The 25,806-nt window shown below is 35.3% G+C and overlaps 1 protein-coding gene across 2 annotated transcripts in view; it reads right to left on the bottom strand.

The window, feature by feature from the left end:
- The window catches only part of SCFD1 (sec1 family domain containing 1), a 100,095-nt gene extending 74,432 nt beyond the window's left edge, over positions 1-25,663 (bottom strand). The window contains exons 1-9 of one of the 2 annotated variants that reach the window (XM_044765436.2): positions 25,533-25,663; positions 20,486-20,556; positions 18,306-18,394; positions 15,670-15,760; positions 11,332-11,454; positions 9,972-10,059; positions 6,177-6,266; positions 3,609-3,664; positions 2,336-2,421 (exon numbers count right to left, since the gene is read on the bottom strand). In XM_044765436.2, the coding sequence (XP_044621371.1) occupies positions 2,336-2,421; positions 3,609-3,664; positions 6,177-6,266; positions 9,972-10,059; positions 11,332-11,454; positions 15,670-15,760; positions 18,306-18,394; positions 20,486-20,556; positions 25,533-25,575 (737 nt within the window). In that variant the 5' untranslated portion in view covers positions 25,576-25,663. The remainder of the gene's footprint in view (positions 1-2,335; positions 2,422-3,608; positions 3,665-6,176; positions 6,267-9,971; positions 10,060-11,331; positions 11,455-15,669; positions 15,761-18,305; positions 18,395-20,485; positions 20,557-25,532) is intronic. The other variant, XM_014857499.3, reaches the window with a different exon arrangement.
- Between the last annotated feature and the right edge of the window lie 143 nt (positions 25,664-25,806).

Raw genomic sequence — 25,806 nt, 5'->3', positions numbered from 1 at the left:
TTTCAAAAAAGGAGAAAAAAAGAACAGCCACTATCAACTTCAGGGAAAAAAATTAAATCGAGCAGGATCTTATAAATTCACACAAATGTTTGACAGTTTCATAAATTACAAATTACAATTTTTTCTGTAAACAGAAATTCAAAAAAGCAGACTCTAGAAAAGAGCCGCACAAAACCCTATCCCATTATAATAGATAAAATTAAAACATCATACCACAATGGTACTTAAATAATTATTCACTTACCAGACGCTTCATATGTTGTTTAACTCTACTATTACAATATATATGGGAAACAGACTACACCTAAAGCAAACTGAGGCACAAAGTCATTTGGTTACCATGTGTCTCCAAAGGTTGTAGAGATGTGCTTTACAGGCACTACTGGATCAGGAGTATACACTGATTTTCAAAAGGCAATGCTATCTGATTATATTAACTATACATATTTTTTCTGGTGAGAGACTTGTGACCATTTTAGTAACTCAGTACACCTACTGGGTGTAAGACAGTGGATTCTCCAAAGTGCACTGATTATAGTACTCTGTGATAAAAAGCAGGAGCAGCACCCTTACTGCCTACTATCCTTTATTACTTCAGAGCCAGATAGAAGCCAAGGGAGCATAGCCTACAGCAGGGTTTCTTAACTCAGCACTACCGACATTTGGGGTTGGATAATTTCTCATTATGGGAGTTGTCCTGTGCACTGTAGGATGTTTACCATCGCCCTATAACACACACCCCTAGATTCCAGTAGTATCTACCCAGTTGTGACAACCAAACATGTCTCCAGACATTACCAATGTCCTGTGGGGGGCAAAATTGCCCCTCATTGAGAATCATTAGCCTACCGTTGGACTCAAATACATTTAACAATAGTCCAACAAGGTCGCTGACCCCTAATTAAAATAATTTAGAAATGCATCCAACACACTAAAAATAAGACAATCATATTACGATAATGTGAATTTTAAAAAATTATCCAATTAAAATAGTGCCTTTATATTGGTTTCTAAGGCCTACACCAGAGCACTATAAAAAGAGAACTATTAAGTAAGGTATGACATACTGGTTGCTTCTGTTGGAAAAAAATTAGGTGAGAATTTGATTTTTCTGCTCTACTTAATAAGAAACATTTTGAAGAATATTTAAGACCAGCAATGAAATCATAGAACAGTTTAAAATAACATGGGACCTGAGAGAGAGAGAGTTGAATAAACAATTGAAACACAATATTAGTGCTAACTCCAAATTATAGAAGTAGTACATAAGACTGCAGGAGAGATCCATCAACACTGACTTGAAATGAACTCTGTGGAAAGTTACCATGAAATTATTATTTCAGGAGGGCAGTTACACTGAGTATCCATTTATTTTCACAGGCTTTATTTATTAATTAACCTAAAACAGGGGGGTAAGAATTAATTTTCTGAAATACTGTCTATTCCCCTTGAAATAATTCTCAGCAATTTGTGTGGGTTTCTTTACTTCACCCCAATATTGTGCATTATTTTAATAATCAAAAGTTAAATGTACCATAATGTATAGGTTTTTATTCATTTATTATTTTTTAAAAATCTTTTTTCTTTTCTTTTTTTGAGGAAGATTAGCCCTGAGCTAACATCTGCCACCAATCCTCCTCTTTTTGCTGAGGAAGACTGGCCCTGAGCTAACATCCATGCCCATCTTCCTCTACTTTATATGTGAGACGCCTGCCATAGCATGGCTTGACAAGCAGTTCATAGGTCCACACCTGGGATCCAAACTGGCGAACGCAAGGCTGCTGAAGTGGAGCGTGTGAACTTAACTGCTGCACCACAGGGCTGGCCCCGATGTATAGGTTTTTAAAAAGTATTTCTATTCAATAATAATTGAGCAGCCAGTAACTTTGGCATTATCCACTCATGCTAGAAATGTTAACCGACAAAAATTCTTTGCAAATTTAAGCTATTAGTATTTCAAGGGAAAAAGGGAAACTAGTCAATAGGTAGAAATAGATATAAGCATCAAAAGATTTTTACTTATTTTTTTCACTACCAAGAAACTTAATGATAACTGAAAAGAAATGGCTTCTGATCTTCAGTTACATAAACAGAAAAATTTCTCTTACAAAGGATAAAAATGCAAAACAGAAACTTCTAACAAAAGGTAAATTAAATAATATATTCCATTTGTATTTCAAGAACAATTTGAGTCAAAAACGGATTCTGATTACTTCATTAAAAATAAAAACAAATTTCAATTACAAGAGTATTGTATCAGACAAGAAAAACAATCTAGAAAACTTGATAAAAGTTTCACCTTCAAGTTCTATAACTGTATTAACTAACATAGTACCTGAATTGGCCCGCTCCAAGAGTGTCACCTGTAAAAAGACTGTTTCTTGCATCTCTTAGATTTTCCCGAAGTTTCTTATCTAGTTTCTGAAAAATCAAATTTTATATTAACTGTTAAAGAATAGTTTTACAGAACTTTATATAGGATAATACATAACATGTTCTTAGATTCATAACCAAGAAACCTGGAATTTCTTTATAAAATAGCAATTCTAAAAGCTAAATATCTTAGCTTCTTTACTATTCAATATCATCATAACTTGGACTTGAAAAGACCAATGCCTTTTCTACTGTGACTCAGGCCTGATTTCATTAAGAAGTACTTTTGTTGAGTACTTTTACTATAGGTTCAGAAAACGCTCTGCCGTAATGACCGCTCCCATCTCCCCAGGTATGACTGTTGTACCAAGGAGGCTGTCTGTCTATATAGTAGTGGCTGCAAGAGTCTCCAGAATAAAAATGGAATACATGAAAGAAAACAGCTCTCCATGAGGCAATGATGCATTTGAGCTAATAAAACTCAAAAACATTACTGTATCTTCCTCCATCTTTCCACACCACTCACCCTCTTTCCTTTTCAATAATTCTGAAATTTCTCTAATCCTTTATTTATTTATTTTGCCAAGGAAGATTCACCCTGAGCTAACATCTGTTGCCAATCTTCCTCTATTTTGTATGTGAGTGGCCACCACAGCATGGCCACTGAGAGAAAAGTGGTGAGGTCCATGCATGGGAAACAAAGCTGGGTCACCAAAGCAGAGCATGCAGAGAGGCTACTGGGGCTGGCCCTCTAATCCCTTATTTATTTTTTAATCTTTAAAGCAAATCTCTGAATGCTCAATTTATACTGAATATTGTACTCCAGTATAGTGGGGCAGCAAAATGCACTACACCATTTTAAAAATGGTTATGATTATTAATAAATACTTGCTAAATGAAGTTAATAGTAAATGATTTTGGGGATCAAATATAAGTGTAAAATACTACTTGGAGAGACAAGGCTGAATGAGGAATATGCAGTGTAGTAAAAAAGAAACAGGGCTGGACTAGCACATTGGAGTAAATCATTTTATTCCATCACACAGAAGTACATGATGGTTACTTTTTATTTTTGGTGGAATCCCAACGTTATAAGATAAAAATATTTGCCTTTGGTAATTAATATATAATCCATAGCAATCATATACTTAACATAAACAAAAACACTTGAGGTGCTTATGGAAAACAACTGACACAGTATTATTTATCCCCGATGGATATTTGTGTGAACTCACCACTGCTACCATTTCTGCTGCTGTTCCTCTTGAACATCTGATTATAGGAACGGCACCTATTTTAAAAATACATGTTAGCAATAATTTCAGTTTAATAATTAAAATGGATACAGCCATGTGCCACATAACAATGTCTGAGTCAACAGTGGACTGCACATGTAATGGTGGTCCCATAAGATTAGTACCATATAGCCTAGATGCGCAGTAGGCTATGCCATGTAGGTCTATGTAAGTACACTCTATGACTTTCACATGATGACGAAATCACCTAATGACTCATTTCTCAGATGTATCCTTTCCATTAAGTGATGCATGACTGTAGTTATAAAATACATCAGCATCAAAAAATAACATACCATAGAGGTATACAATTTCAGGCTACAAACATAAAAGGACTTACAATCTTAAGAGTAAAAGCAATGTTTCAGAAATGGACCTTCTCATTTATAAAGAAAACATTAGGGAATGAGAAAAAGACTATTTTTATATGGTGTTGGCCCATCAGTGTCTCCAGATTTTTTTCAATGAATTGACTAAATCAGCATTTTGATTCCCTGCAGGCAGTTTCAAAGAGTAAGTTTACTCTCCACTCTCAGGGTTCACTTTAATGTGACTTAAAGGAAAAGAGCTTAGCTAATTTAGCAGTTTAGAATTGTTACTTTTTATTTTATAAATTAACAATGTAGGATTATAGTCCCTTTTTTAAAATACTAATTTGAAAGATAACAGAAAACACATTCTTCACATGATATGAAATGCTCCTAAAAGTTGGTTTCAATTCATTATCGAATCAACTCATTAGACCTCTTAATTTCTCTCTCTTTTTATTATTCTAAGTTTTATCCAAGGCTAAAAATGTAAAATGACAGAAAAAATCAAACTGCACTAAAAATCTCATAAAACAAACTGAGAACATTGTAATCTTTATATGCTGAAATTGTTACATTTTAGATTCTATACAAAGCATGCTCAGTGAATTGCAAAAGTAAAAATGTGGAGTATTAGCAAGTTTTTAAAAACTTTGTTTTCTTCTGATGGCAAGTTATACATGCTTGTCACAAAAAATTCAAATACTATTAGATATGCATAAAGTTAACCCTCTTGATTCCAGCACCCCAAATGATCCCCACTAAGAATCAGATACAGAGGCTTTCACGTTATTTTCTACACAGTCTAAATAAGGGCGTTTGTGGAATGTATAAAAAACAAAAATAGGATATTATACATACTGCTCTTAAATTTGTTTTCTTTCATTTAACAATTTATTGCTGACATCCTTCTATGTCAGACTGGCAGCAATTTCAACTACTTCTTTGAAAAAATCACGTTCTGATACTCTACATAATAAAGGGAGAGCTACCACTTCAGTGGTCTTTATTTATACTTTTCTTTTTCAATCTACCCTGACTTTGAAAGTAGAGCATTAACCAAGCAAAAATAACCTTAAATGTCCACAATAACTCCTGCATTCAGCAAAATTTTGGAGATGGTGTGGGATGGCAAAATAGAAAGATTAATTATGTCTGTTTAACAACTAAGAGTTGTATACACGTACTTTCTTTAAAAAAAAAACACCACCAACAACCCCATTTGAAGGTACTGAGAGCAATCAAAAGCAGGCAGAAAATGGAAGAAGGTAAAACTCTTCGAAGAAGAGATCTCCTTGAAAGGTGAGATTTACTTTTAACCAGCTTTCCTCCTGAGGGGACTTTCCAGTCTGCATGGCACACAGGACAAAGAGCTCAGGCAGAAAACAGAACACTTACTGAGCTGAGGAATCAAAGAATGGAGCTCAGGGCTAGAAATTAAAGGGAAAAATCCCTGAAAGGAGGGAGCCCCCAAATCTGCACACAAATTCTCCTCAAATTTTTGTCTTTATCCTAAACTATGCATGGTATCTCTCTTCCTTAATTTTCTCATTTATGAAATGGAGAGAAATTTTACTAATCTAATGAGAATCATTTTAACTGAAAGGTTTTAAGTGTCTGCAAAATTAAAGTGCAATTAGAGGGTCCCTAAACAGACCATTAGTAATAGTAAAGCATAAAGTCATACATTAGATACTAAACACAATGTAGCTGTAAGTAAATTTAGATGTTCCAAAGAAATGTTTAAAATTTTGAGAGTATAGTGGATTAGTATTATATGTAAATTTAGTATTTTCTGGAGGCCTGGGAGTTTGCCTGAATAGTTACCAGGCATATATCTCTCTACTCAGAAGTGTATTTGAAAATTTTCACAGTGACATATTAAAAGAAAATTAGCAGGCACGTAGGCGAAGTCACCATCAAACCATTTAACTAATACATTAGAAAGTTACAATTACCAAAAACATCTAAAGAGACCACTCAATGGATCTACTAAATGCTAACTTAAGAGGATGAACTATATCAAATTATTAGAAGAATTATGTTTTTATGTGGTACCGAATATTTTATCCCAACTCTGAAGAGAGAGGCTGTAGAGATCCAGATGGATAAAAGGGGATCATATTACAGTATAACAGATTAAAATGAGTTGTTAAATAATTTACTTTGAGGAAATAACCAGAAAGATTTGAAAACTTACCCAGTGTAACAAAAAAGCAGAAGAGGCTGTCAACAATTGTGTCCATAACAGTTTCCATTTCTGTGTCTGTTATATCTGGCCTGTTAATGGCTAAAATGACATAGGTAAAGGAGAAAAAAGTCACCAAAATTTATGCCTTGTCTTTATAAAACTCTTAAAATTATTACTAAACTCCTAATCAACAAGCAGTTTGGTAATATTTGCAATACTCAAACAAGGAAAATTTTTTATGCTTTAAACTCTAAGTGAATAAGTATCTATCAAAAATTATACTATCTCGAAGGAAAAAGAACAATATCAGCAGCAGTAATAAGAGTAGTATCAATTATCAGAGTAATAATAAGGAAAAAACCCCACCACATAAACTGTATAAATTTTTTGCTAGAGCAAACAGAAAATAAATATCATATTCATAATGTTATTCATGAACACTAGATGGCCTCAAGAAATTATTGATCTTATTATCCAACTACTCCAGAAAAGGACAACACGAATCAATTACGGTAAAACGAACATCACCTATCATTTTCTTTGTATTGCAATAAGCCATATGAATTTCTCTTCTGATCTACTAGACTGTATATGAGTGGTTCCCAAACTTCAGTGGGTATAAGAATCACTCTAGGAATATGAGAAAAGAGCAGGAAGTTCCTCTAGATGCTATTAAAAATTAAAAGATTCTCAGCCATTTCCCCTAGGGATTCAATTCAATAGATTTGGGATAATTCGAAGAAAAAATTCTGACAAGAGCTTCAGGAGATTCTTGGGGTACATTCCAAGAAACACTGCTATGAAGACTGTCCTTGAGAGTCAAAGACCTTGCCTTATTCATCCTCCTAGCTCTCACAATACCTGGGTCCAGTGTCTAACAAGCAGATGTTCATCATTTGTCGAAAAGACTGACTGGACTAAAATATTATTTATATAACATTTTAAATTTCCCAACATCCTGAATGTGAAAACAAATATAAAATTCAATACAACCTGTGATTAGCATGAGAGGAAAGCAGAATCCAATTGGATATATGAAAGTATTTAAAGAAAGTAGGGTCCACGCAGACAACATAAAAACAATAAAGAACTCAACCAGGCAATACAGAATCTGGATGACGAAATATGATGCTACCTGGTGTCAGAGACTGCCATCTATATAAATCAGATGATGTAAATGGCATAAGGAGACAATGTGAATTATGTAAATTCAGGGGCCATAAACCCAGGGAAACAGTCAGTTCATTTAGTCAATAACTGGTACAGATAAAATCTATATGGAAGCCGCCAGCCTTTAGGTCCTATACCGTAGTCCTACACTTCTGAATGAGAACTAACCTGAACAGTCAAAAAACTGTGCATCAATAACCTTAACTCACTTGTGATAACAGCCTGGTTTGTCTGAGATAGTAGCCTGAGCGTAACTGAGACAATAAATCTGCTTCCTTTACTGGATAAATAAATTCCCAATCCACGTAAAGTAGGTGATACAAATCAAATCCATGGTATTAATATTTTTGATCTATGTTTAGAATAATCTGTTTAAGATGATTAGTTAAAGCACTTGTAATGTTGGAGAGGATGTGGTATAAAATTAGATAATGGTTAACAGCATTGTCTCTGGAGTGAGTGCCTGGGTTTAGTAACGTGGTGCTGCCATTTCCTTATCAAGTTACTTAATATCTGTGCCTCAGTTTCTTCACCTGGAACATGGAAATAATAATACCAACTTCACAAAGTTATTCTGAGGAGTAAATGAGCTTATATTGTAAAGTGTTTATAGAACAACCTATTATTATATTATGGAGAATCTGAGTGATTATGTGATTATACTTTAAAATTCATAAATTAAATTTATACTTTAAATAATTATTAATTTCAGACTTGTGTTTTTTTTTAAGTTGAGAGGCATAAGAAAACTAAATTTATAAGTACTTGATTGTTAGTGAACTTAGACTAACTATAAATTTAATTATTTTTAAGAACTATTTAAATATTAAATATCTGGACAGTTTTTGCTTGCCAGATTTATAAATTTGCCTGGTCTGGTATTTGAAGTACTTGAAAAAGAAAATTTAACATACTGAATTTATAAATGCAATTTAAACTTTAAGGGAATTTAACAAACTAAGTTTGCTGACTAAGCTTGTTAAATGGGACTGATTAGAATTTACTCTGTTCACTCTGTGGTAATCAATCCAAGAAAAAGTAAAGGTGCTTGTTTTTATGTAACCAAATTTATAAATAATATAATAAAATTTATAAGTTTAGCTTAAAGACTTAATGGAAACTAGGTTTTAAACATACAACTTAAATAAGTAGCTAATTAACTTAAAACTCAATTAACTGTAAATAGAATTCTGTAAATAATAACTACCATCGAAAATCTCTTACATGGGTAATTCAGCAAATATACCCTTTTAGGGATGTTGTTTAATTTCAATAAGAAAGCATGCAATGGAGCTCAATGAAACCAAAAGATTCATGTTCTCTTCTCTCAGGGAGCTTACCATCTGGCCCAATGTTTTACAATAGTGTACCACCGGCATTTTGGGCAGAACAATTTTCTCTATGAGCATGGCTTACACACTGCAGAACACCCAGCATCCCTAGCTCCTGGTCACTAAATGCTAGTAGCAGCCCTGGTAGTTGTGACAATTGAAAATGTCCTTATACATTTCCAAATGCCCCCTTAGGGGGATATACTCCCATTTAAGAATCACTGATTTTCTATTTACCCCCAAACATCTCAATTCTTAAGTAGCAAATTAATGAGTATTTCATTAATTAAATTGGCTAATCACATCTTCTATAGTTTACAATTTTCTTTAAAATATTCAATATAACTAATCAATGGGCATAAAGTTTTAGTTAAGCAAAATAAATAAGTTCTAGAGATCTGCCATATAACATCCTACCTAGAGTCAACCACATTGTATTGTACACTTAAAAATGTTAAGAGGGTAGATCTCATGTTAAGTGTTCTTATCACCACACCCCCAAATCAAAATAGACAATATAATATGGTGTGGGTGTATGCATGTGTATGTGTGTCTTTTAATTTTAATCTACATTCCAGGAATGGTCAGTTTACCAAAACTGGGAACATGAACTTCAGAGGTGGTTAGACAGCATTTGATCAACACCTACACTCAACCCCACTACTGCATGCACAAGCTGTAAGAATCAAGGGAATCTCACACCCTATATTTGAGAATGGCACTTCTACTTCATTCCCTAACACTACTACAGTAGCTGCTGACTCCTGACTGCTGTCTGATCTTGACAAACAGCAATACTAGCCAACCCTATTGAGTACTTTCTATGGGCTAGAAACTTTTCTAGGCATTTTACACATATTATTCCATTTAATTCCCAAAACTCTATGAGGCAGATAGTATTATTACCCCCATTTTACAGATGAGGAAACTAAAGCACAGAGAAGCAAAGTAACTTGTTCTTGTCCCAATGTCAAAGTATTAGAAGATGAACTGAACCCTACTACTAAAATAGTGGCTTACTTACCATGAGGGAATCATTCATGAAAGTTGTTGCAGGCACCCTAAAAGGACAGAGAATTGGTACTTCGCTGACCTCACAAAATGAGTTTATTAAATGTTTATATGTGACAGAATTCAGGCTAAGACTTGTTTTTTTTGTGTGCTTTTAAAAATTTTTTACAGCTCTACTGCTGTAAACAAAGCTGGTTTTGGAGTGCACTAAACATGATAACATTTTTCTTTTTTTTACAGTATACTATTCGTTTTGTTAAGAATGAATTACAATATTCCTATTTTTACATACCACGATATGAAACAAGCTCCTTATTTTGATTACATAATACAAACATATCATCTTCCAAAGTAATGAAATTGAGATACTGATCAAAAACCTAGAACAAAAGAAAAGGTTTACAAATCAACTTTACAATATTGAAAGCACATCTAGTTTGACTTAATCTACCAACAGTAAAAAGGGAAAAGTTATAATTATATTCAAAAACTAAAAATTATACCAATTATTCTCGCCTAATTGGGCAAGAATGAGGAGGTTAATATAAAAAGCAATAAAAACAAGCCTTTGGGCAAAAAATTAAGGAGAAGAGTAACATTTCCAGAAAACAACACTTAAGAAGATAATAAAAATTTTTTTTAAATTGTGGTTGAGATGGGAATGGATATCAATTTTGAAGAAAAACCACAATTTCAATTTTTATATTCATTTTAATCACACTTTCCTAACAAAGTCATAGTAACTGTTTTTCCACTGTGAATGTTTATAAGTGGGGAAAAGTTATACTAGTTCTTCAGGAGTGCAAATTAGGAGAAAAATTTAAAAAACTAATTGAAATATATTAAATTTAGTTAAATAAATTGAAAACCATTCCTATTATTTTATGTAAAATTCATGATAAATTTTGGAAGACCAAGAACACTAAGACATAAGTCTTGAAAACTAATCAGAACTAGCAGTGGACTATCTAACCCTAAGAACGAAGACTCGATCAGTGGGAAAAAATAGCAAGTAAATGCATGGTTGTTTCATCTTTTATTTGCCCTATATCATTCCCTAGAATTTTCACTTACGTCTTATCCACATTCAAGAAGCACAAGGCACAAGAGGGATATAGCCAAGAATATATTTTACAGATTTATTTCTAACTAAGCTGAACCTGACTAAAAAGTCACTATGATGCAGAACTGCCGGCCTATTGTGAACTCCTCCTTTCTTATCTAACATCGCCTCTCTGGATCCTCTCTCCCAAGTAAGAAAAGATCTGGATGTAGTGTGGTGACTATAATGATTATAGATAAAACAATGTCAACATATTTTGAGTATAATTTATGACAACACAACTGTCATACTACTTCTAAGTTGAGCTAAAAAGATCATACAAATCCCAGCCTAAAACAAAAACTGATTTAGCTTTTTACTTTTGTCTCTCAAATTCACTAAATAATAGGTTCTTTAGTTTGGTTTATTTTACCTAGTTCAAGTCGAAGATAATTTACATTATGAGAATTCTTTCTAAAAGTATTGAGTCTAAATATTTCTTTGGTTGTTCCAGTCCTTTGTAAACTAGACACCTATGTTGATTAACAGGTTTCAAAATATTACTAATTTTACATTAACAAAATGTCATCAGCCAACCAAAATCTCTTACCTTGGCTACTTGTGCTACTGCACTAGCTGCTAATGCTGCATTTGCAATATCTTCCAGTTTACTTCTTGAAATAGCAGAAATAAAATTTAAATAATATGATTCATAGAGTTGATTTCGAAGATCCTATAAATACAATGAATACTTCATTCTTATAGGATAATATAAAGGATGACCACAAATAAAAATCTCTTAAATACTAGAACAGTAAGGTTTTGGAGGTTAATATACATATTTGAAAGACAGGTTATATAAATGACAACCAAAAAAAGTATCCCAAGAGAACAAAGTCATGAAGAAGTATTGTTTACTTGGTTACCAGATGCAACCAACATTTATTTTAATAATTAAAGTTATGATAATTATATTATCCATAAAATCCTATTAATTATAACACTGCATAAAATGGCTTTGAAATAGCATATCTGCATTTTTCTTAAAAATATCCAGAAGTGGTTCTCTTAAATAGTAAAATGCTTATTATATTTGGCAGACACTACCTTCTATTGCTCTGGTCATGTGATGATACAACAAATACTTGTTTCACTGTGCACAGACATGTAATAATTCCAACGACCAATTCCAGAAGTATTTCTTCTCAGCCATCCAAAAGTAGTATAATTTAAAGTTACGCAAATTCTTTCATCAAATTCACTTAATTTCTTAAACTCTAGGCAAACAGATATCTAAATAACCGTATTTCTTCAAATCAAAGATATTGTCAATTGTAACAGGCAACATTACTTTATGTAACACTAAGAAAGAATTAATGCTGCCAACAAACTTCTGTAACACACCATTAATTTTCAGACGCATCTGATTTCAGAGATGCTGAAATGTGAAAGACCAACACGGGTGGAGCCTGTGTGAGGAAGGCGGCTGAACAGGGCCGTGGCAGCAAAGGCTGGGAGATGGAGTAAAGGACCGAGGATGGAGGGACTGAGAGAACAAGCAAATACGCTGAGGATAGTGGGAGGCATGCTTCTCAATGTCAGAGCAAAGACTTACAAATTTGTAAACGGAAAATGAAAAAGCTAGAAGGAAACCTGTATTTCTGAACTGAGACACTTTTGGAGGTTATCTGTCTGACTATCTATCTAGAGAGATAAGCAGATTTATAGAACTAAATATAAATAGAAAAGTGTGTATATGTACATATGTATATTTTCTAGCTCTGTCCATTGAGAAGGCCTAAGAACTGTGAGACTCTAGTAGCAATGAGTACATCTAATGCCCAGACACTGATTTCTAAATACTGTTCTCTATAAAAAGCAACCAGGGCTCCTTAGACAAATGGCTGAATCTTGGGCTGGGACACAGAAAGTACAAGATGAGACTGGAACATCTTACTGTGCCAGAAAGTAAGGAAGTGGTGAAAGATTGATGAAGACATTTCAAAAGGACATAGAAATTGAACAAAGTTGCAAGACACAAGATCAATATATAAAAGTTAACTGGCTATCTATAAACTTGCAATAAGCAATCCTAAAAACGGAATTCAGAAAACAATTCCCTTCAAAAAAGCATTTAAAAAATGAAGGAATAAAATTTAACAAAAGAAGTGCGAAACTTGTATTCTGCACACTACAAGACATTGTTGAAAGAAATTAAAGATCTAAGTAAGTGGAAAGAGATCACATGTTCATGGATCAGAAAATTTAATATTACGATGGAAATACCGCCCAAACTGATCTACAGATTCAATGCAATTCCTATGAGAACCCCAGCTGGCATCTTTACAGAAACTGATAAACTAATCCTAAAATTAATATGGAAATTCAAGAGACTCAGAAAACCCAAATAACCTTGAATATGAAGTACAAAGTTGGAGGACTCAATTTTCCAATTTCAAAACTTGCTACAAAGCAAGAGCAATCAAGACAGTGTGGTAATGGCCTAAGGACAGACATAGAGATCAAAAGAACAGAGTCCAGAAACAAACCAATGTATCTACTGTTGATTAATTTTCGACAAAGCTGCCAAGACAGTTCACTGCAGAAAGAAAATCTCTTCAACAAATGATGCTGGAACAACTGAATAGCCACGTGCAGAAGAAATCAGCTGGACACCTACCTCATACCACATATAAAAAGTAACTCAAAACAGATCAAAGAGCTAAATGTAAGAGGCAAAACTATAAAAATCTTTGAAGAAAATGAAGAGATTTGGCAAGAGTTTCTTCAATATAATACCAAAAGCACAAGCAACTAAAGAAAAAATAGGTAAACTTAAAATTAAGCTTAAAACCAAAATTAAAAATTTTTGCACTTCAAAGGATGTCATCAAGAGAGTGAAAAGATAACCCAAAGAATGGGATAAAACATTTGCAATTAATATACTTAATAAGGGTCTAGTAACCAAAATAGACAACCCAATTAAAAACTAGACAAGAGATCTAAACAGACATTTCTCCAAAGATATGGAAATAGCCAATAAGCACATTAAAAAATGCTTAAAAATCATTAGTCATCAGGGAAAGGCAAAACCACAATGAGAGACCACTTTACACCACTAGGATGGCTACAATCCAATGTCAGATAATAAAAAGTACTGACAAAGATCTGGACCAACTGGAAGCCTCATACACTGCTGGAGGGAATAGAAAATGATGCAACCACTTTGGAAAACAGTCTGGCAGTTCCTCAAAAATTTAACCTTAGAATTATCATTCGACCCAGAAACTCCACTCCCAGCTGTTTATGGACATAAGAGAAATGAAAACACATGTCTACATAGAAACTTGTACACAAGTATTTACAGTAGCATTATTCATAATAGCCAAAAAGTGGAAGCAACCCAAATGCCCATCAACTGATAAATGGATAAACAAATTTGGTATATCTATACAATGGAATATTACTCAGCATTAAAAAGGAATAAAGTACTGATACACGCTACAATATGGATGAACCTTGAAAACATTACGCTAAGAGAAAAAAGCCAGATACAACACACCATGTGTATGATTCCATTCATGTGTAATATCCAGAAGAGGCAAATACACAGAAATAAAAAGTAGCTTAGGGATGGGGTTGGGGTATCAGGGATGTAACAGCAGAGGTGATGAAAATATTCTAAAATTGATTATGTTGATAGTTGCACAACTCTGTGAATATACTGAAAAATCACTGAATTGTACACTTTGTACACTTTAAGTGGGTGAATTGTACGGTATGTGAATTATATTTCAATAAAGCTATTATAAAAAAAGGACAGAAGAAGGGACTGATAAATGATACCTTTTTTTTTTTGAGGAAGATTAGCCCTGAGCTAACATCTGCCCAATCCTTCTCTTTTTGCTGAGGAAGACTGGCCCTGAGCTAACATCCATGCCCATCTTCCTCCACTTTGTACGTGGAATGCCTACCATAGCATGGCTTGCCAAGTGGTGCCATGTCCACACCCGGGATCCAAACCGGCAAACCCCAGGCCACCAAGAAGCAGAACATGTGAACCTAACCGCTGCACCCCTGGGCCAGCCCCATAAGTCATACCTCTTTAAAAATGGCACAGTCGGGTTTACGTAGGGTGAAAGAGAAAGCTAGCCATCATTAGCTACAGAGGATACAAAATATGTGACTTTCATTAACAATTTAAATAGTAATTTGATTCAACAGTCAATAACACGTAAAGATGCTTGTTACTTGTGGTACATACTGTTAGCTACCTATCCAATATCTATTTTTCCCCTCTTCCTTGCTAAAAGAATTCATATTTCGTTTGGGGTGGGAATACACTCATCTAAATATTAACTTTTGCGGTATCCCTCAAAGCTAATTCTACCCAGTGAGAAATAAATGCAAGTCTTCTGGGAGTTTCTGGGAAAGCTTCGCTTTCTTGATCATAATGAACAGTTAGGGCTGGCACAGTCCATTTCCCCTTTTTCTTGCCTTGAACATAGATGTGATGTCTACAGTTACAGCTGCCATCCTGCATCCATGAAGCAACACGCAAGACAATGAAAAGGGACAAACCAAAGATGAAAGATCAGAAAGACAGAAGGAGCCTGTGTCTTTGATTACCCTGTAGAACTGCTGTGCCTGCTTGGGCTTCCTACTCTCAGACTTCCTATTATCTTAGAAAAACAAAATATTATTTTTAAAGCTAATATAGATAGGTTTTCAGTTTTTTAAAGCTGGATTCAGTCAATCAATATAAGCTTCCTCAGCCAAAAAATTTAAAAATTTTTCAGTCTATCTAAAATTCAAAGATAGTCTCAAAAGTCAAAGTAGGAAATTGGTAAGGGAATTTCTGATTTTTCACACTGGACACGTAAGAATGTTTTTTTGAAAAAAATCTGTTTCCACATTCAAGGATGAGGAAAATAAGAACTCATGTTACCTGGCACATCCTGTCAATATTTTCTTCACTTGGCATTACAAAGTACACTGCAGGAACATCTGGAATAGGATCTCGATCAGAGTGCAGAAGCCTGAAAGATATAAAGAACACAAAACTCACCTTTTTCTTAGTCACTTATCTAAAAAGATAGTTTAAAACTGTATTTCTCAAACTAGAAGATCACCAGTTCAAGGACAGTGACCAGTACTCTAAAAGCTCTTGCTGCAACTAATCAGTTAATCCAGCTTTCTGCTTATATCAGTGCTACTATCATTTATTAGTAAGATCTTAATGTCTTCTTAATCTTCATTTCTTCTGCTCCAGTTGCCTTCTAATACGTCATGGTCAGACAGTCTCTTCTGCCAATATTCTCCTTGAATGAGAACTAAAGCACATTCAAAATCAATTTTATGCCCATTTTTCATAAAAGTATAGTAGGGGGAGGGTAAACAGGAGGAAAATGCAGTTCTCCATGAGAGGGAAAAGAGAAAGCTGGAGGAGTCTTCAGAAGCAGTAAAAAAATTTAACCATAAGGAAAATCAAATCTATATTTAAAACAAAGGGTATATGAATGCTTCCTTAAAAGTTTAAGATAATCTGTTTTTTTGTATTTATTGCTTCATAAGAGAAGGCACAGGAGATCACCTAAGCATCTCACACATTATATCACTTGATAGTTTTCTCTTTCTATAATTCAGGGAGTATGTGCATTCAAATATCCTAATATCAAATCACAAAATGTCTTTATTCTTTATTGTAAGATTTTACTACGCTTACATCAGGAAATATGACTGACATTCTATTTCTACAACATTCTAGTCATCCTTCTATAAGCAATATCCTACATACAATCTTCTGTATACTCACTTATGTATACATAATATTTTGGTCATCATTTTATAAAGAGTAAAAGAGGCTCATCTTGCCAGTGAGTCTGCATTTAATAACTTCTTCCCATCTGTTTGGCTGCTGCTACTGACATCCGAAGGACTATAATGTGATGGTAGCCACTGGTTGCTGTCTTCTTATGCTGGCTGTCCAACTGCCTAAGGGGCAAAAACTACCATTTCATGTTCTGGAAACTTGTAACTATTGTTTCCTACAAAACAGCCTAAACCAGCTTGCAGAGTATAAAGTAACTGATGACGTGTTCTCCAGCAAGTGGGGAAGAATAGCCAAAGGCAGGGTGCACGTGAATTCACCAGGGTAGCTGTGTAATCTTTCCATGCTCTGGTGGCAACAGTAACAGGAAGGCATAGAGAATCCATGACTCTCAAACTGGCAGACTACGTGGACATCCCTTAGGGAAGTACTGAGTTAGTCCTCACTTCTGTTAGTCACTGTTACTGAGCCATTATGGTTCAGTAGACAAACGGCACAGAATTAGTGCTCAAGCAATCTGGCCACAACTCCACCATTACCTAGCTGTACAATCATGGGACAATCACTTAAACTTTAGTCTTTTCATTAGTGAAATAAAGGAGTTAAACAGTAAGGCAGCAATAGGAACCAATGTTTATTAGTAAATGACCATTTCCAACGATGGCTTCAAGCTAAACTTCAGTTCAGGTCATAAGAATTAACACATCATCCACCATAAATCTGTATTTTAAGTCTGACATAAAAATGAAAGGAAAAGCCTGTCAAATACCATATTTCATCAAACCTAAGGTGCTATCAATTTTAAAACATTATTAAAATAATTTCTATTAAAATTGGCAGAAAAATGCTGTCAAACTATAACATGGCATTAATTAGAAGACAGCTCTTAATTTCAGAAATATAAAGAAGTGAAAAGTACATTTTAGAATTAATGCAACATAATATTCTATTAATTTAAAACAAATACTCAATATAAAATTGAAGAATTTAAGAATTTAACCAGATTCTGATATGTTACTCACTAGAAATCTAAAACTACATTCTCAATAAAAGTGCACATTTCAAGTAATTATAACATCAGAGAATGAAAATTGGTTATAACATCATAAATAGAACAAAATGCAAATAGATTAGAGCACCATAAAATTGGACTTATTCAGTACATAAAAGTAGTAGTATCTATCCATGAATATAGCCCCTCTCCAAATGTTCTATTAGGCCTGGTCCACAAAGTAATGCAACTGTTTTATTTATCAAACCTATCAGAAGCCATGTAATCAAGTTAAGTTCAGTGGTTAAGAAGACAATCTAGCTAGCCTCCTACGGTGATTAACAGTCATTATTTCATAGTTACTTAAATTTTTCATACTAATGATAAACTAATTTAGATATTCTTCTTCTAAAAAAGTATATTTAAATTAAAGGACTAAAAACTTCTCAGAGCTGGAAGAGACCTTAAGACAACCAGTTCTTTCCCTTCACATAAGAAGGTAAACCAGACTGCAGGAAAAGAAAGAAGAAAGTTTAAATGCTGAAATTATAAAGCCTCAGACTGAGGCTTATTTTTAACTTCAGAAATAAAGGGTTGAATAAAAGAAGATATGGGGAAAAAATGTTGTTCTATACAAATATTGTAACTGAACAATATTTTCTCTATAAATGTCCCTTAATAACTTGATTTCAGGGTGGCCAAAGAAATCTTTAACAATGTATTTGAAAACAAATACCATTATTAGAAATACGTTAAAACTCACAAATGCAGAGTGATTCCCATGTCTCTTAGCTCCTTCACAGACAGCAGAGGAGAGATGATATCTTGGCCAAATCTATCATAAATGAGCACCTAGTAAAATAATAAAAAAGAAAAACCCATGTGCTTTTTAAACATTATCAGTGACTAGTCAATAGAGAACCCATATTAAGACAATGTCAAAGTACATTTTATTTTAGTAAATCATGTTTACTGAATTCTTATACTTACCTCAATTTAATATTTTCTATCATTATTTACCAAAATGTCTATTCATGTAGTACTCCATTCTTAAAAGCATTAATACTTAGGCTAAAATAAATTAATAATTATATACATTTCTTCCTATAAAATACTTTTTCTAGGTTAAAAAAACATGCTAGAGACTATACAATTTTCATCTTAAGCTAAGGATTTTGAACATACAGCAAACTCACATACACTATCCTACCCAGTTCACATACATCCTTGCTAAAAAGAAAGAAGTAAAATTAGTCACTCTCAAAACTAATGTGTAACAAGTTCTAAGATTCTCAAGAAAATTTAGTAATTTAAGTATTTCAGGTTAATGAGATACTCATTTTAAAAATTAAGTTCCTAAAGAGTACTTACTAGCCTTATTCTGTCACATGCGTTTCCTCACATTCTAAAAGTATTAAAACTGACACCTGGGGCTGGCCCTGTGGCCGAGTGGTCAAGTTTGCACGCTCCACTTTAGCAGCCCAGGCTTTTGCAGGTTCGGATCCTGGGCGTGGACCTAGCACTCCTCATCAAACCATGCTGACGTGGCATCCCACACAGCACAACCAGAGGGTCCTACAACCAGAATATACAACAATGCACTGGGGGGAGCTTTGGGGAGAAGAAGAAAGAAAAAAACAAAAGAAAGAAGATTGGCAACAGATGTTAGCTCAGGTGTCAATCTGTAAAAAAAAAAAAAAAAACACATCTTTGAGGAGTAGTAAGAATGCCAACTGGGTCTTCTAACTCAAAATTAGTTTTAGAAGGCAAATAAAAGAGACATTTCAACTGGTGTTTTTCAAAACTACCTCAATAATTCATTATGGAGGAAGAAATTGCTAACGAGAGGATGAAACATGCTGTCATAAAAACATGGTTTTTTTGAATGTCAGCATTTCGTTTAGAAAAGCTGAAAATCTTCCTGCTCTAGTTATAAGGGGTTGGATGTTGCGTCCCTCAAAAATTCTTCCTCTTTAGATCTCAATATATCTGTATTAGTAATCTTGTGATATAGAAGTGATGGGTAGGGAAAGAATCTGACACAAATCTGTACCCAAGAAGTTGTCAAATTATTTAATTCAAAAGCTCAATACAGGCTTTAGAAACAATAAACAAATAGAGTTTATGCAAGGAGCAGTAAGAAGATGCCCAGAAGCAGGAAGGAAGGGGAAAATCAGGGGACATGCTGGAGCTTAAACTATGACCTCAATATAGATGACTCTAACCACCGTTAGAGTTAACCTAAAGGAGTCATAACCACTCACAAGTTTTCAAAACACCCCAAATCGTAACCAAGTTGACTCATTCTTAATGTTTAGCAAGAGAGAAGTATAAAGTGACTGCAAACTAGTAAATTTAAATCTAATCAATTGTATTAAATCCAATCTCTTGGAAGAAAGAGACAGCGTGTGCATGTAGTTTAGAATGAAGGAGTTCAAATGGGAATTTTTAAAGGTTTTCTAGCATGTCTCAAGGGGGAAAAATTATAGATTGCTTTCTGGTCCAATTAACAATTTTACTGACAGTTTTATATATCATAAATTAATAAACTGGCATTGTGGTTTAGAAATCACTCTCTCATGAGCTGGTTAAAATGGACCAGTCCCCGAGGCTGACTAACCCTGAGCAAGCCTGCAAGATCCAAGTTCTCGACTTGCGAAGCTAAGGAACGAAACATCACCCAGAGTAAAGACCTATGAGTGAGGCCCCAGCCAGGAGATCAGCTGGATTCTCTAGATGAATATTACTATCCTCTCCTGTCTTATTCCATAAAACGTTTATCAATAAGATTCACATTAAGAAGCCACGTTAAATAAAAATAAAATATGCATGCATTACAACTAAAATGTGCCACTGTTCAGTATTAACAAGAAATTCCCTCCAATTACCACCAATAAGGGCCTGGAAAAAAGAAATAGTCCGCATTAAAATGAAATCTCTTACCTTCCATACTGGTTCTCCGGTGCTGTTTTTAACATGAGGCACGTTGAAATTCAACATACGCTTCAAAGCCACTGGAAATGGAAATAGTCTTATTAAATATTATCATTGCTTTTTACAATTTCATTCCCCCCCCACATGTATTACTTACTACCTCAAAACAAAATGCACAAATCACTCTTAGAAAGGCTGTTCCATCAACGGCTAATTGGCACATGTTTGGGAGATTTTCTAAAACACAACAGGCATCTGTCCCCAGATGAAAATGTGAAAAATGTTCAGGAAGAGCCTTTTCCATTTCTCCTGATGATCCCACAGTACATTTTATATAGACGCAAAAAGAAATTCTGTCAATCATGAACTTGCAGTGGCCTCAATATATGACTGGTGTTGATGTCTACTGTCTGGCTGAAAGCACAGATTAAGATCAGTCTTTCTAAAAGAAAAAATTATCTATGATATATTTACATGGTTCATATACAAAACCTCCATACAGCAGGTCTACTTTTTAGTTATCTTGGGGTACATTTTATGATCAATTTATCCTGTCAGATTCACTGAAAAGTTGTATTGCTTAATATTATATGCTCCCTGGAGACGCAAAAAGAAATTCTGTCAATCATGAACTTGCAGTGGCCTCAATATATGACTGGTGTTGATGTCTACTGTCTGGCTGAAAGCACAGATTAAGATCAGTCTTTCTAAAAGAAAAAATTATCTATGATATATTTACATGGTTCATATACAAAACCTCCATACAGCAGGTCTACTTTTTAGTTATCTTGGGGTACATTTTATGATCAATTTATCCTGTCAGATTCACTGAAAAGTTGTATTGCTTAATATTATATGCTCCCTGGAGAAAGTGAGGCTTTCCCATAGAGCTGGTGGGTAACTGATAACTCCTGCTAAGAAAATATACACCTTCTAAGCCATAGCAGCTATGCTCTATATGTTATAGTATTTTGTGGTTTTTATTGCTCATCTGTTCATGTGTTACAGCAACTCAGAAATATTTCCTAAGGAGAATAAAAATCTCAATATACTTCTATGTGAAGTAGAAATGGCAACTTCACAAGTCAAGAGAGGGTATTAGCTAGGTGATTTAATTTTTAAAAGACTAGCAACCCTAAAATCTACTTGGTTGATTTTTAAAAACACTTGGATTAGGCTCTATTAAGTAATACAGAATAATCAATAAGCCAAACTTCCACCAGAGAACTGTACAATACTCAAATCACCTGAGTATCGATTTATAGCACATTCATTCACTCACTAGAAAAACTTCTCTTAAATGCTTGTTTCTTGAGGTAGGTAAATAATAGGAGACTGTAATTCAGTGATATATTCATATATTTATGTGTATGTACATAGAGAGATGATTTTTTGGTAAAATGTTAGTATCTAATGCTCAGCCAATAATACACATTGCCAATAATTTACATCTACTTCAGAAGCTGACAGGTGTTATGGTATTAGATAAAAAATACATAAACAAACAAAAAAACACTTTGGTACTTAAAACTGAAACAACACAAGAGGCACAGAGAGTGCTCCAGGATTAATTCTCCCACAGCACTTCAGCAGAGCTCTTCCTCCCACCTCCCGGCAACGCAGACACCACCACCCTGGCACTCACGGCCCAAGAGACAGAAAAGCTTGTTTCTAAGAACAAGTGTTCACACTCTTGACACAGGACAACTAGGAAGAACCACAGCCTGGGCTGCATGTGAGCCCCAGGCGTACAGTGTTCTCCCAGCCAGCAGGCCTTAGCTAACTGAAAGAGGCCAGTATCAGCAGATACTCCCACATCCGCCTTCTCAGCTCCATCTAGGTGAATATCTATCCCTGAGCCTTGGTTAATTTGTCAACAGGGATTTTGACACAGTGGATGTGTTAACAGAGTACATGGCCTGTGTTCAGAGAATATACAAGAATTTAATTTCACTTTCATCAGAGTAACCCCCTAAAGGCTGAAACCATTGCCTTTAACTGAAACGACAACCTAGTTTTCCTTATCGTCCCTAAACATACTATCCACAGTCCTAGGCTTGGTTAATGTAGTTTCACCCTTATCTGCAATGTCTTCTTCACTCATTCCCTATATATTTAACCACATTTGCTATTCATTCAATAAATGTTTAGTGAGTATTTACCATCTGCCAGACCCTGCTCTAGCTGTTGGCACTAAACAAAACAGACTGAACAAAAATTACCCATCCTCAAGTAGCTTTCATTTTAGCTGAGGCAGAAAGACAACAAAATAAGTAAAACACAGTATGTGGGATCAAGATAGGTGCTATGGAGAAAAACAAGGAAGGGAAGGGGGAAGAGGGAATTGTCGTGTGATTTTAAATACAGCAGGCAGGAAAGGCCCCCTGAGAAGGTAACATTTGAGTAAAGACCTAAGGGAGGTGAGGGAGTTATGCAGATATCTCTGAAAGAATATTCCAGAAAGAGGAAACAAATAAAAAGGCTCTGAAGTAGAAGCATTCTGGTGTGTTCAAGGAAAGGGGAGAGTAATAGGGAGTGAGGTCAGAAAGTTAAGTGGGGAACAGATCAAATAGGGCCATGTAGACCACTGTAAGATCATTCTGACTTCTGCCATGACTGAAACAGGAAGCTGCTGGAGGGTTCTGAGCAAAGATGTGACATGATCACTTTAGGTACTGTGTGAAAAAATATGAAGGGGAACAGGGATGTAAAAGAAAAAAGACCAAATAGAGGTATTGCAGAAACTCCTGGTGGCTTGGACTTGGATGACAGCAATGACAATGGTCAGATCCCGGATATATTTTCAGAGTAGAGCTGACAAGATTTACTGACAGATCTGACGTGGAATAAGGAAGAGAGAAGTCAAGAAAACTTCAAGGTTTTTGTCTGAAGCAAATACAAGCATGGAGTTGCCATTAAGTGATACGCGGTCGACTGAGTTCAGAGGAGAAGTTCAGGCTAGTGATATAAACTTGGGGACCATCAGCATATAGATAGTACCTAAAGCCAAGAGGCTACATCAGATCACTACAGGAAGAAGGCAGTTGATCTGGGGCTCTCCAGTGTTGAGAAGTGGGGGAGTTGAGCAAGAACCTGGAACAGAAGGACATGCATGCATGAAGGACAATGGTACCACAGGATTCTGCCTGTGGAACTAAACGTAAGAATAGAGAGAATGATCCAGGAAACTTTCACAAAGGAGATGACTTTTGAGGTGACCTTTAAAAGGCGAATAAAGATTCTTCAGGCAGGTGAAGCAAAAAACAGCATACCAGTTAACCTCTCTACACCTTAGTTTCCCCATCTGCAAAATGGAGATGCTAATACAGATAAGTATCACTTAAAACAGTGCCTGGCAATGGTCAATGCTCAATAAATATCAGTTATTATCTACCCAAATAGACTGCAAACTCCTCTGTATCAAAGTGCCTTATATCTACAATATTTGAGAATGGACTGTCAATTATTTCCCGAAACATTCTCAACAGGCATAAGGTAAATGTTTACTTCTGCTACTACAGTACCTATAAAGGGGTTTACCTTTCACTGAAAAGATGACAGAACTCAACTACAGTACTAATTTGATAAATGATCTGGCATAACCTATCTAGTGATGATGTGAAATCTTGCTATAATGAAGTTTATTTCCACAGAAATCAAAATTATACTATTAGATTTTAATATTCTACAAAGCTTCTGTATATAAAAACCCCTACCATACAAACTTCATTTTTCAAAAAGTTCCTTTGTTTTGCTACATTCTTCCTTGACATGTTGTTGTCTTTATTTTAATACACAGTTTGGCTTAATTCATTGAGCTTCATTAAACTGTCAGAACCACAGTGTAAAGACAACTGGAGATTCTATTTATACACAGATAAAATGAATGGCAGGTATTCTCCAAATCTTATTTGGACTTTCACATATTTAAGTTATGCCTGACTTCATCTGAAAGCTTATACTAAATTATCTACTGGAAAAAGCAAAAGAGAACTCAATATGCGCTGTGTGTCATTACTAGATTGAAGTCTATCATTTTTCTCTTTGAATTCCAAAAGAAGGAATCAAGCACAGCCAAAAAAATCCCTTCTGTAGGTCATAGTAATTGTAACTAATTATTTTTGTATTCAGATTTATACACAAAAGAACATAATTACAAGAGACAGAATTTCCAAGTAGTACGCACATTCTCGATGGCTTATTTCTATTAGTTCCTCAGAGCTTGCCAACTTTCAAGACAATTAGTTGACAAGTATAAACAAGTTCTCATCAGACGTTTACAAAAAACAAGGCAAAATTAAAAATATCTAAGATGGAAAAAATATCAAAATTCAAGGTAAGAAATATGCATTTTTTACCACATTTCACTGCATATAAATAGAAGCTATATAAAACCATGTTCTATCGAAGATGAAACTAGTAACATGTAGTTTAAAACACTAGTTTGTCACACAGTTAAAATGGGAAAACTATTAATTAATTTGTTTTGTCATTCTTCAATCCCATTCCAGCAAGCTGAATCTTTATCACCAAGTATTTCTTGTCAGTACCCCCAAAAGACTGTTCCAAAGGAGAGAAATGGCAGAACGCAAGCTGCTCTGAAAAAGAATATCTAAATTTTGTAATTGTAGTGAAAGTGCCGGAAAATGAAACTCTTTCAACATTAAAACTGGAAAAGAACTGAACCAGGCACAGAAACAAACCCGGACACCTCTTAGGTGGCAACACAGGGGAAAAAATGCCAGCGGCCAGATCTTGCCGCGATGGCCTTCTGAGGCCCAGTAGGACAGACAAGAGCAGGACCCTAGCAACCGGCCCGCCCCCGAAGCCCCTTCTCCCGCACCAAGGACCAGGGCCGAGTTCTCAAGCTAATGGCATCTCTTCCCTAAAAACTCAAAAGGGGAGGGGCCCTCGATGCTCTGAGTACTGAATTAAACTCCCGAGGGCCGTCTCCGAGCTGCACGCACCGCCACCAAGTGAGGGCGACAAGGAGAGGAAGAAGATGTGCCCACCGCAGGCACAAAACCGCAGGGAGGAGAAGGGAATAAGCCGGTACCTGTTTGTCTCTCTCGAATACTGGCTGCTGCGGCCGCCGCCATCTTCACTCCCACTATCCACAGCCCGGCGGGCGAGCGGAGCCCGACGATGACGTGGCCGCCCCGGCCGCCCCGGAAGCAAAGCCCGGAGGGGCGGGGCCAAAGGAAACCGGACCCGCCTCCTCCAGGGCGACCGCCCAGTGTCGTCAGCTCCCTCCTCAGAGCTTGGAGATCCGGCGGAGGGTAATACCCGCATGCCTAGTGGTGGTTACTTTTCAGCTGTGGAAGAGTAGG

The sequence above is a fragment of the Equus asinus genome, chromosome 2 (assembly GCF_041296235.1).
Source record: "Equus asinus isolate D_3611 breed Donkey chromosome 2, EquAss-T2T_v2, whole genome shotgun sequence".
Taxonomy (NCBI): Eukaryota; Metazoa; Chordata; class Mammalia; order Perissodactyla; family Equidae; genus Equus; species Equus asinus.
This window is presented reverse-complemented; position numbering and strand designations above follow the sequence as displayed.